This window comes from Sphaerodactylus townsendi, linkage group LG01, assembly GCF_021028975.2.
Source record: "Sphaerodactylus townsendi isolate TG3544 linkage group LG01, MPM_Stown_v2.3, whole genome shotgun sequence".
NCBI lineage: Eukaryota > Metazoa > Chordata > Lepidosauria > Squamata > Sphaerodactylidae > Sphaerodactylus > Sphaerodactylus townsendi.
This window is the reverse complement of record NC_059425.1, coordinates 174,497,136-174,509,186: the sequence shown is the minus strand read 5'-3', so window position 1 is coordinate 174,509,186 and position 12,051 is coordinate 174,497,136. Positions and strand designations below refer to the sequence as shown.

At 44.4% G+C, this 12,051-nt stretch overlaps 1 protein-coding gene across 1 annotated transcript in view; it reads right to left on the bottom strand.

Moving 5' to 3' along the window:
- Positions 1-6,614: 6,614 nt before the first annotated feature.
- Positions 6,615-12,051, bottom strand: part of CHGB (chromogranin B) — a 28,931-nt gene continuing 23,494 nt past the window's right edge. The window contains exons 4-5 of the mRNA XM_048500193.1: positions 9,312-10,987; positions 6,615-7,025 (exon numbers count right to left, since the gene is read on the bottom strand). Coding sequence (XP_048356150.1) covers positions 6,942-7,025; positions 9,312-10,987 — 1,760 coding nt within the window. The 3' untranslated portion in view covers positions 6,615-6,941. The remainder of the gene's footprint in view (positions 7,026-9,311; positions 10,988-12,051) is intronic.

The following is a 12,051-nucleotide window of genomic DNA, read 5'->3' as shown; positions in this document are numbered from 1 at the left end:
GATTTATATCCCCCCTTTCTCTCCTGTAGGAGACTCAAAGGGGCTTACAATCTCCTTGCCCTTCCCCTCTCACAACAAACACCCTGTGAGGTAGGTGGGGCTGAGAGAGCTCCGGGAAGCTGTGACTAGCCCAAGGTCACCCAGCTGGCATTTGTGGGAGTGGACAGGCTAATCTGAATTCCCCAGATAAGCCTCCACAGCTCAGGCGGCAGAGCTGGGAATCAAACCCGGTTCCTCCAGATTAGATACATGAGCTCTTAACCTCCTACGCATATTTGTTAATACTTTATTCAAATTTTACAAGGTTGTTGACATGGACTTTGGACATACTGGTAGCCCTGGCAAATAAACCACAGGTGTGGACTCCAACAGACCAGATGCAGATCACATTTGACAAAATGCAAGTTATAGGCTTGTGTGGCCTCAATTTGCTTTAGGGCTGTGCTAGGTTGAACACTTCAGCCTACACTGGCTTTCTCTGTTCCTTAAAATACCAGAGCAGAGACTAGTTTTGAACAGACATGACCTTTAAATGGTATGTTAATATCAAAATGGGGGGATGGGACTTGTTTATAGCGGTAAAATCAAGTGGCAGTTGAAGGGTTAATTGCAGATGGTAGCCATCTTGGTCTGCAATGGTACAGTTTGATTTGAGTTGTGTAGCTCCTTAAAGAGTCAGCATGGCATAGAGGTTAAGAGCAACGGACTCTAATTGGGAAAACTGGGTTTGACTTCCCATTCCTCCACAATGAAGCCTGCTGGCTTACCTTGGGCTGGTCACAGTTCTTTCAGAACTTTCTCAGTCCAGGTGGAGGCAGATAATGACAAACGACCTCCAAAAGTCTCCTGCCTACTTCAAGGCACACACACACCTCCTTGAAAAACTAACAAGAGTTTCAGGGTGTAAACCTTTGAGAGTCAAAACTCCCTTTGGCCAAATTCCCCCTGAAAATTTAATCTAGATACAACCAAGTTTCAAAAGAATCAGCACCTTTTCATCCAGGTTCCACCATCCTCACTGCAGCATGTTTCTAGTGAAGACGTCTAGGCCTGCCCCTTGGGGGGTGCCTGCTGTCAGGGGTGCAAAATTTCAGAGTATCTTTAGGAGACTCCCCTGATGATACCACCCAGGTTTGGTGAAGTTTGGTTCATGGGGGCCAAAATTTTGCACCCTCAATTGTGCAGCCCCCAGCTCCTGCTAGCTCCCATTGGAGTGTTTTTTCAAAAAGGTGCATATACAAGCAGGTCCAGGAAAATCCCATGATGCGCGGGGGTGTGTGTGTGTGTGCCAGAAACGGAATTGAACTGTGTTTTGCAGTTCGTCAGAGGGGAGGTCGCAAGGAAACCTGGATATTCCGGGTGACTATCCCAGGATTAATCGCCAGTGGGAAATCACCCTTTGTCTGACCCAATAGAGTAGAAATGGAGATCTGAGTCTTTTTATCTTTGTCCGAAGGCGGGAAGGGATCCGGTGAACAGCCCTATAGGGTCCACTGTGAAATAACTAAAATTCAGTAATCTTATATTGTAATTTCTGCTTGAAATTTCCTTGAGGATTGGTTTGAGTTGAAGGGTTAAATACTCATTTGCTGAAGAGCTCTCAGGCAAACTGAGCTGTATGGCCTACAATTTGCATTTTATGGCTGGAATGAGCCTCTGGTTTGTTTCATCTGTTGGAGCTCTGAGAAATTTTTAGCACCTTGACAATAATTGTTGTGAGCCTGCAGCTAAACGGTCAGCAATTTGCCACAACCAAGCAGTTTATAGGCATGACGACAACTTACTAATTATGAGCTAACATGAGAAAATCTCATTCTGTGTGGAGGTAGGAAAGGAGCATGCATTCCAATTCCGCAGCGGCCTGCGATTATTTGCTATTTATAGTTTATTTCACAAGTTTGTTGTGAGGATAAATAAATATTTCACAAGGCTGTTTGCTTGGAGATTTGTATGTATAAAGTATCATCCAGTCACAGTTGACTTGTGACAACCACTAACAGAGGTGGTTTGCCATTGCCTTCCTCTACACATCAACCCTGTGATTCCTTGGTGGTCTCCCATCTAATTACTAACCAGGGACATCTATTGAGATCAGGCTAGCTAGCCTGACCCATCCAGGTCACAGCATTTCCCTCTTAATCTTTTGCAATGAACATAGTTGCTCTGTTTACACCAAGAGGTGGGGGAGTGGAAAGGGAGGAGTCTATTAAGAAAGAAGCCCTTGAGCTCGTCTTTAGTTGCAACACCTGGGTTATACAGGCAATGGCAAATCGCCTCTGAATGTCCCTTGCATTTAAAACAGCACTGGGTCACCATAAATTGGATGTGACTTGATGGCTCTTTCCATCACCACATATTAGGCAGTATTTCTAACGCCCAATAGGTGGCAGCCAAGATGGTGGTAATCGAGTGTAGTTAGGTCAACTCTAGGGCCTTGTGAAAACATCTGGGCCTTCATTGTGAACTCTCACAAACCAGTAGATACCAGTTCTGCCCTCTTTTATGTTTCCTAGATGTGTCCATTTTTACAAATTCAACATTTTTAATTTGTTAATGGGTGAAAGTTTCAGACTCATGTTATTCTGTGCTGTAGAGCCAAGGCCCATATGTTGTAAGTCCAGGGGCTGATGGGATTTGTAGTCCATGAACATCTGGAGAGCCACAGGTTGCAGACCCCTGGCGTAGTCTGCTTTGTCCAAAGCTGAAATGGACTGAACAACAAGTATACAAGGATGTGAACTTTAAAAGAAAATGTTTGGTGGAATCTTAAAGTTAAAGGTCTTAATTTACCCTCTCATGTTTATTAATGAGAGACAGACAGAGAGAGAGAGAGAGAGAGAGAGAGAGGCCCCACTGAGACCTTGGGGTCAAGCAATTAATTCTTTGTACTGGGTTCTGCTGCTTTATATGCCACCTCAGTTAAGGGCAGTCATTGTGAAGTCCATAAGGCTAAGATGTTCACCCAGGGACGGAGGGAGAGGAAACTGCGCCCAGGGCATGACCTGCGCCCTCGCCCCGCCCCTGGGACAGGGGCTCCAGGGGGGCAATTTATCACCCCCACATGACGCCAATGGCACGTGCCTGGGGTGCAACATCCCCACCCCCACCCCATTGCAGCTTTGCCATTCACCCAAGGGTTAAGTCTGTTGGTTCTTTGTCTTCTACACAGTTTGCCACTGGGCACGGTGGACAAGGTGGCCTACATAGGTACAAAACAAAACCAACCTGCCCTCTCAGTCCTGCACTGAGCATTCTGTTCAACAGGCAACTGTTGATGGGGGGAAATAGTTTTATTCCCCTCCCAATAGTTTCTTGAACATGCAATAGAGAAAACATTTTTCAGTGCAAGGATTGGCTACTCTTCATTGGATCAAGATTACGAGAAGAGTCAGAATTTCCTTAAGAAGAATAAATTAAATGATCAATTAGAAAGAGAAAGTCCCCCGGCACTTCTTCCTTGCCAGGTGTTTGATCAAGCACAGCAGTTAATGAGCACTCCTTTCTCACTCTCCAAAAAGCTTTGACAATACAGCTTACAACAATGCAGTCCTTTTTTTTACCTTATGTTGTAGCAGCCCAAAAGCTGCTCCTAATTAGTTGGTTAACAAAGAGAAAATGGTTCCTGAAACACAGTTCTGGGCACATAATCTGTTAGAACAGAAGCCCTCTAACCCGGAAGAATTTTGAGAGTGTAGGAGTGGATACTGCCACAAATGCAGAGGCGTATCTAAGAAAAATGGAGCCCTGGGACAAAAGCTGAGCCCCACCCCCCTCATGGCCGGCCACCCTCCTCCACCGTGACCAAACTTTGATTTTTCACACCAGGTCGTTCTAAACTCACCATCACATTATAGAACATGCCCCAACTCACAAATCTGAACAGCAGCAATGGGCCATGCCACACAGCAAAAATAATTTTTTTGAAAACGTTTTCAAAATGCTTTCAAAATGTTTTATTACTGCTGTGAAAACATTTTATGGTGTTGTATCCAGTCCCCCCGATTGGGGGAAACACCATCACTTTCAATGTTATTTGGGGACCCCAGATTCTCCCTTTAAGGTTGATTTAAAAGGAGAATCTGGGCTCCCTAGTTTAAACAAGTGATGCTGGAATCCACCCCCAAACAGCATCACTTTCAATGGTGCTTAAACTAGGGAGCCCAGATTCTCCTTTTAAATCCACCTTAAAGGGAGAATCTGGGGTCCCCAGTTAAAACAACAATGAAAGTGATGTTGTTTTGGGGTGGACTCTCCCCCACCGTGAAACAGCATCACTTTCAATGTTTAAACTGGGGACCTCAGATTCTCCCTTTAAATCCATGCCAAAGGGGATGGATTTAAAAGGAGAATCTGGGGAAATTTGGGGAATGCTTGCTGTTAGGAGTGCAATTATTAAGATAGCAGCACCAAAATTTCAGAGTATCTTCAGGAGACCCTGCTGATGATACCACCCAGGTTTGGTGAAGTTTGGTACAGGAGGTACCTCTATCTGTACCCACAAAGACCTATGAAGTACACAGGCCTCAGCTGGCAGTATAACACAACACACTTTGTCTTTATTAGGGCTACTTGGTATAAAATGACACAACACGTCACAGTTCATCTTTATTAGGGCTACTTAGTAACAATAGTCCTTTTGGACAAAGGGCTTGAGGCAAAAACAAAGTTGTATAGTACGTTAAACACTTGCATCAAAGTTTATTAAAAGCATACAGATCAGTCTTGGCGAACACACTTTCTTACTGGAATGCAGCCAAACTGGTAGTTGCAGCGAGGTCATCTATGCAGCGAGGTCATCTATCTATCTATCTATCTATCTATCTATCTATCTATCTATCTATCTATCTATCTATCTATCTATCTATCTATCTATCTATCTATCTCTCTCTCTCTCTCTCTCTCTCTCTCTCTCTCTCTCTCTCTCTCTCTCTCTCTATCTCTCTCTCTATCTCTCTCTCTATCTCTCTCTCTCTCTCTCTATCTATCTATCTATCTATCTATCTATCTGACATGAAATAAATATATTGTGTTTAACAAAATAATAAGTCACAACTACTTTGAAGGCATGCGATGAGCAGAGGTCGTTTGGCCCATCCTGCTTAGCTTCTAAACTCTGGCTAATCTGGGTTTTTTTCAGGCTGAAGTGTTTAGCAGATTAACACTATAACAGATCCACACTATAACATACTCAAAAATTGCTTCCATTTCAGATTTTTACCTCACCATGAAACCAACCCAATGCGTAAATGTTCCAGATCTGCCACCCAAACAAAGCCATAGGTCACGGTTTTATTGCATGTTCATTGGATGACCAGAGGTCCTCAGGGATGAAGCAAGGCACCAGTGAGCACAAGGCAAAGTATTAGCTTCTTGGCCACCTGAATCAGTGGATGAGGCAGTGGGAAGAGAGAGGGAGCAGGGCTGAATGGTTCCTGTTTTGAGTCCAAGCATGTTGACCCTGCCACCTCATCCACAGGTATGAATCCAAATGCGGACATAGCATTCTATTTGTGTACAAACTTCGGGCACAGATGCAGAGGCGTATCTAGGGGAAATGTAGCCTGGTGCAAAATCTGAGTTTTCCACGTTCCCCCCCCCCCCATTGGCGGCCGCCCTCCCCCACCATGACCAAACAACATTGTTTTGCACCAGGTCATCTCAAAGTCATCACATGGACCTGGGGGAAAAGAAGAGGGGTGTGGGGGGCAATTTTCCTCAGCCCAGGGACTAAATGGCCGCAGCCCAGGGACATTTGACCCCATATGCTCCCGCACAGATGCCATCCTGGTGATAAGGGTCTGTCGAATAAAGTACTGTGGCGTTCATCAACTGACTGATGGCCCCATGCTAGTATAGTATATTACCCCATATGTTCCTACTTGGCCTCTGCGTTCAATGATGCGGCTGGCCTCCATGCGGGCCAGGGCCTTTACAGCCCTGCCCCCTCCCTGGTGTAACATTCTTCCTCCAGCTGTCCGGGCCCTGCGGGATCTTGGTGAGTTCCACAGGGCCTGTAAGACGGAGTTGTTCCGCCGGGCTTTTGGAGTGTCCAGTCGTTGATAGGTGCCCCCTCCTCTTCCTCTTCTTCACTTCTGGATATCTTATCACCTATGGGACCCGTTTCTCCCCCCTTTGGGGAGGGTTTTAATGAGGGTTATTGCGGACATTGTTTGTTACTGATTGCTGTGTTTTAAATTGTTTTAATGTATTTAAGGGTTATTGTATTTATGTGGTTTATGTTGTTCACCACCCAGAGCCCTTCAGGGGTAGGGCGGTATACAAAACCCAATAATAAACAAACAAACAAACAAACAAACAAACAAATAAATATAGTAGTTATACAAGGATCTGGGAAAACCAAGTTTGAATTTGCTCTCTGCCATGGAAGTTATTGCGAAGTTAAATTGGAGGAGTGAGGAGAATGATCGTGTAAGCTGCTTTTCATCCCCATTGGGGGGAAAGCAAAATATAAGCACCTAAATAAGTAAGTAAGTAAGTAAGTAAGTAAGTAAGTAAGTAAGTAAGTAAGTAAGTAAGTAAGTAAGTAAGTAAGTAGTATAAGTTTGCTTCCTGTGACTAGCATGACTTTCCACAAAGAAGACAGCCATGCAATATTTTGGACAATGGTTTTTATTATTTCAAATAAAGAGACAAATAGTACATTTCTGAATAACACAAACACAGTTATTGCCACACGCTTGTTAAAACATCTGCCTTGGATGTATGTTTATCTGCTAGGATTCATGCTAATCTGATCTTCCTAGCACATTTTTAACAGAAAGATGCAGTTATGTAATTTGTTATATATTTAGTGCACAGTGAACGACATTTCTGTTAAGAAGGGAAGGAGAACATCAGTGATGGCAGTGATTTTACCAGTGACTAAAGGCTACTGTCAATAAAGCTATACTTCACCATACCCACATCATGCCAGGCAAAATTCATCCCTGCCGATTATTGTTGAACTTCTCCGCCATTTTCTGTAGCTCCAGGTCCATAGCAGCCAGATTTTCCAATTCTTTTTCCTGCATAGCATGCAAAAGGAGATCATTATAGTTCCTGGAATGACAGACTAAATTCCCTTTTTAAATTATTATGAACATTTGATTGTGCTACAGATTCAAAGGGTTAATATAACAGCAGTTCTTGCTTACATCAAAGGGCTGGTTGACACAGCCCAGGTGGAGGAAAAAATCTGGTCATGGTTCATTTGCATATGTTAATTTCCTCAAAGTGTGCCTTTCCAATGGCCTATCATCGCATTGATCAAATGTGGTAGAATTGGGATTGATGGTATTGTATTGCAATAATTATGTTCCTGCGTCTCAGGGAGGTTGGGGAAAGTTGCTCCATTCTACAGGAGGTATCCTATATGTCAGTGGTGGCGAACCTATGGCACGGGTGCCAGAGGTGGCACTCAGAGCCCTCTCTGTGGGCACACGGAAACAGAGTCGCCCCCCCATCCCACACACACATATAGGCTGGCCTGGGCTGCTGAGCTCAATTATTAGCATTAAACCTAAGACCAAGTTTTGGGGAAGCAGTGTAGGTAACCCTGTTAAGCGCTGTTAAACCCCGCTGATTTTCATGCAAAGAACTAAAGCGTGATCCTTCACCTGGGAGTAAGCTTGATTGCTGGCAATGGGGCTTGCTTCTGAGTAAACCCTCCTAGGGTCGTGATTCACCCATTGGAAGAGTTACACGGTTGTTTCAAAGCAAAGCCACCGACTATCACCAAGCTTACTCCCGAGTAACGCATGCCTCGGAGCCAACCATTTTTTCTAAACTAAAACCTAATTATTCAGGTTAAATTGCCATGTTGGCACTTTGCGATAAATAAGTGGGTTTGGGGTTGCAATTTGGGCACTCTGTCTCGAAAAGGTTCGCTATCGCTGCTATATGTGGTACTGCATGGACACATCATATCGCCTATAGCACTTGTCCAGTGTTTCCAACACCCACCAAGTCACAAACTTATCAGGAAGAGGGGGAGCCAGAGCTGACATCACATAACCAAAAAACCTGAAGGCTATCAGATGCACAACACCAAGAGGAACAACATAGTGAAAAAGCCATAAGTCACCACCAATGAAATCACTCAGGAAGATGAACAAGAGTTTTGGGCATCAACAACATACTAGTGACACCCAACTGTATTATTTCAGATCCTATCTGGTAAGGCAAGGAGGTCCTATTTGGAGCCAATAATGGTCTGGGTGAGGGCTTCGAAACCAAGACTCCACATACAACAGATGTTGATGGTAGACAGTCCAATTTATTCAGGAGTTGGTTTTTAATATGTTGCCAAGCTCCAGGTGGTGTCTGGAGATCTCCCACTGTGCAACAGATCTCCAGGTGAGAAGAGATCAGTTCACAAAGCACTGCCCTCCTCAGGCTACACCTCCAAAATCTCCAGGTATTTCCCAATCTGGAGCCAGCAACCCTAGTGACCTGTTCTGGATGGGGTTCATACTACCCCAGAAGAACTGGTCTACATTTAAGGACTTCTCCTTTAGGAGCCAGCTTTGCCATTAGATGTTGATGTGGTAGCTGTGGTTGGGTGTGCACTTTTCAACTAATTCTGGAACATCAGCAACATGCTTTCTTGAAGCGCATGGATCTGCCTCTCATAATACATATTTTAACCTCCGAGTTGGGTTATTGTGATGTGCTCCGGGCGGGCTGTCTTTGAAAATATTAGAAAGGGTTCCACATCTGAGCATGAAGTTCCAAATTGGCCGTCAAATCACAGCTGAATTATGGCAATCCCAGCAAGGGGCTATCAAGGCTAGTGATTAACCAGGGGTGGTCTGTCCTTAACTTCCTCTGCAGAGTCTTCTTTGGTGGTCTCCCTTAAGTCCCAACCCTGCTTAGCTTCTGAGATGTGGAATGGCCTACTGTCCTCTCCTGCCCTTCCTACTAGAGCCCCCAAACCCTAGCTATTCCTCCTCACACGTTCCACAACCCTAGGAATGATCTTGGTCGGTAGAAGGGACTCTAAAAAGAGTACAAGAAAATGCCATGTTCAAGGCACAGATGGTCAGCCACAAGTCACTCATGGTAATGTGTCTTATGCTATCTGGATGCAAACAGGGAGGGCTTTACCTATATTGGATTGGATCCTGCAAATCCATTCTGTTCATGCAAGAGAGTCTCTTCCGCCAGGTGAAGGCATCATTTACCAAAGCAGCAGAATCCAACCAACTTCTCTGCTACATGTCACCAAGCATCTGCGTATTGCTGAAATTAAGCTCTGATTTTAAGCCAAAACTATTTCCATTAAATTTTCATATCAAATCATAACTTAGTACCTCCTCTTGCGTCAGAGGCCTCTGACTGAGTTTGCCCTCGTTGCGCCTTATCATGTGTCCCCTCTTCTCATCTTCGCTGGAATGATATAGTTCTGGAAGCTCAGCGGACTTCTTCCTGTTGTTCAGAAGATGGGCGAGTTCGTCCATCCTGCTGTACTCTCTCTTCATGTCAAATTTGTGCATTTTTTCACGGCGGCTGTTCTCATTGTGCTTGTGATTCAGGCTGTCCAGAAGTTGCTTCTGCCCCCATAGCTCATAGTCATTATAGTCAGGGAAGAAATCTCTCTCGTCCAGGCGGGACCTGGGTTCTTCTGCACTCTCCCAAAATGGGTCGGCCATATCGTCCTTCTTGTCAACGTGCCTATTCTTCCACCTGAGCTGCTGGTAGTAAGGGATGTACGAAGCTGCCGCAGCTCTTTTCACGTTCTGCATGAGATAGTGGCTTCTTGGATAGCCCTCCTCAACCAGGAATGTCCTTTTATTAAGACCATGCTTTTTCCCCTCACTGTAGCGTCTCTTTTCAAGCTCTTCCTCGAGGACAGTAGGGTAGTGCCGTTTTTCTTCCCTGATCTCCTCTTCTGGCCTGTAGAACTTCTGCTCTCCCTCATCTACATCCACGGTCGGTGACCTTGGAATCTCCTCCATCTGTAAGTGCTGCCATTTTTTGCCAACATGTCGTTTCTCATCCCAGCCCCCGTGACTCTTCCTTTCTTCATAATGGTGTCTTGTTCCCTTTTGTGGCTCATCATGGAGTTTTTTTCTCTCATAGTAGAGCGGTTTCTCTTCACTTTCTCTACTGTGGGCTCTTGTATCTTCCTCTTCTTTGCTGTGATGCCTTTTGTTCAGGTACTCTTGACTCCTGCTGTTTCCCTCCATTTCTTCGGAGTCATGCATCTCCTCAGAATTTCTCTTTTCTTCATAACGATGTCCTGTGTTGTAATAGTGCTTGGGCCAGTGGCTCCTTTTATCCCAGAAGTCATCTTCTTCCTCACTTAACTCTTCTGGGGAATCCCTCTTTTCACCATTATGATGTCTTCTATATTCAGTGGACTTGTCCACCTTGGTCTTCCGGTGGTTATGTCTTGGTTTGTGGTCTCGTTTTTCTGCCTGAGCGTCTTCTTCATAAGAGTCTTCATATTCTCGATGAAAACTGTGGTGATACTTTTCCTCTTCTTCCTCCTCCTCTTCCTTGCTTTCCTGGTTTCCTTGTTCTTGGCTTTCTACACTTTCCTCAGAGAGTTTTAGGTCCACAGAATGTTTGTAGTCGTCCTCTGCCACCCTTCCAACCGTAGAAAGTGACTTTTTGTCAAGAGGTTCATGCTCCTCCTCCTCATTCTGTTTCTTTTCTCTGCTTCCTTCTTCACTGTGATTTCTTGTATAGCTTCCATCTTCTTCATTTCTTTTCTCTCCCTCATTCTTCTTTTCCTCTTCGTGTGCTTCATCATAAGAATAAGAACTCCTTTGGGAGGCGATTTGTTGGTCATCTTTCCCCTCTTGCTTTCCTTCCTCTGGGTGCCGTTTTTCATCGTCTTTGGCCAGTCTTTTAAGTTCATCTGCATTCAGTCCTTCCTTCTCAGTCCCTTCAGGTGGTCTGTCCAGTTGTTTGGATTCTGAGAGCCTTGTGTCAAGTTCTATGTCTTGGCCTACCCTCTTCTTTTCTGGCTTTTGTTGGCTGCCTAAACAAAATGAGTAAAACAAGTTGTGGGTTTTTGTGAGGCTGAGTGTACAATTGAGTCTGCACCCCTTGACCAAAACTGCTTTCCATCATTGAGTATCTCCCCTTCTCTCCCTTCCCCCTCCTGACTGCTCATCTGGAAAGCTGAGGACCTGATAAAGAGAAAGAACCTATGGATTGCTTCTTCTTTTGATGCCAGCTGAATACCTAACAATGTGTCATAGGCCTGCGTTCAGTCAGAACACAGCAGGCCAGTACACAATGAGAGAATGGGCATCTGTTATCAGGGATTCTGCCATATAAAAAGAAAATAATACATAAATGCCAAAGCATTTGACCGCAAAAGCATTGAAAGGAGACTGTAATTTTGGTTTTCAAAGGTGAGCATCTTAGCAATGTTCCACTGTAGTTCCCGAGTTACTTCCATAACAAGCCACCATTTTCTAGCACAAGAACACAAAAGGTGCCCTTCAGAGTCAGACCAGTGGTCCATCTAGTCCAGCATTCTCTCACACAGTGGCCAACCGGTTGTTTTGGAATGCCAACTAACAGGGCATTGAGGGCAATACCCCCTGATGCTGCTTTCTGATACTGATACTCAGAGGATTCATGAATGAGAAGGTTTCCTTTAGTCACAGTAGCTGGTAGCTAAAGTAATCTATGCTTGTAACCATCATTACATCCTCTGGCACTGAATTCCACAATTTAATTACTCACTGAGCAATGTAGACATTTATTTTGATCTGTACCAAGCCTATTGCCTATAACTTCGTCAAGCTGCCCATTTTATCCTTTGGTCAGACCACCATTGGGGCTTTCAAAATTAGTTTCCACTTAGTGAATTGTGTGCTTATGGTATCAGTTCAACTCTTCCATGTTCATACTTGCAGATATCTATGAAGGGCTGTCTGGAACTACTCTTCCTTTGATATGGTATTAGAAGAAGAAGAAGAAGAAGAAGAAGAAGAAGAAGAAGAAGAAGAAGAAGAAGAAGAAGAAGAAGAAGAAGAAGAAGAAGAAGAAGAAGAAGAAGAAGAAGAAGAAGAAGAAGAAGAAGAAGAAGGA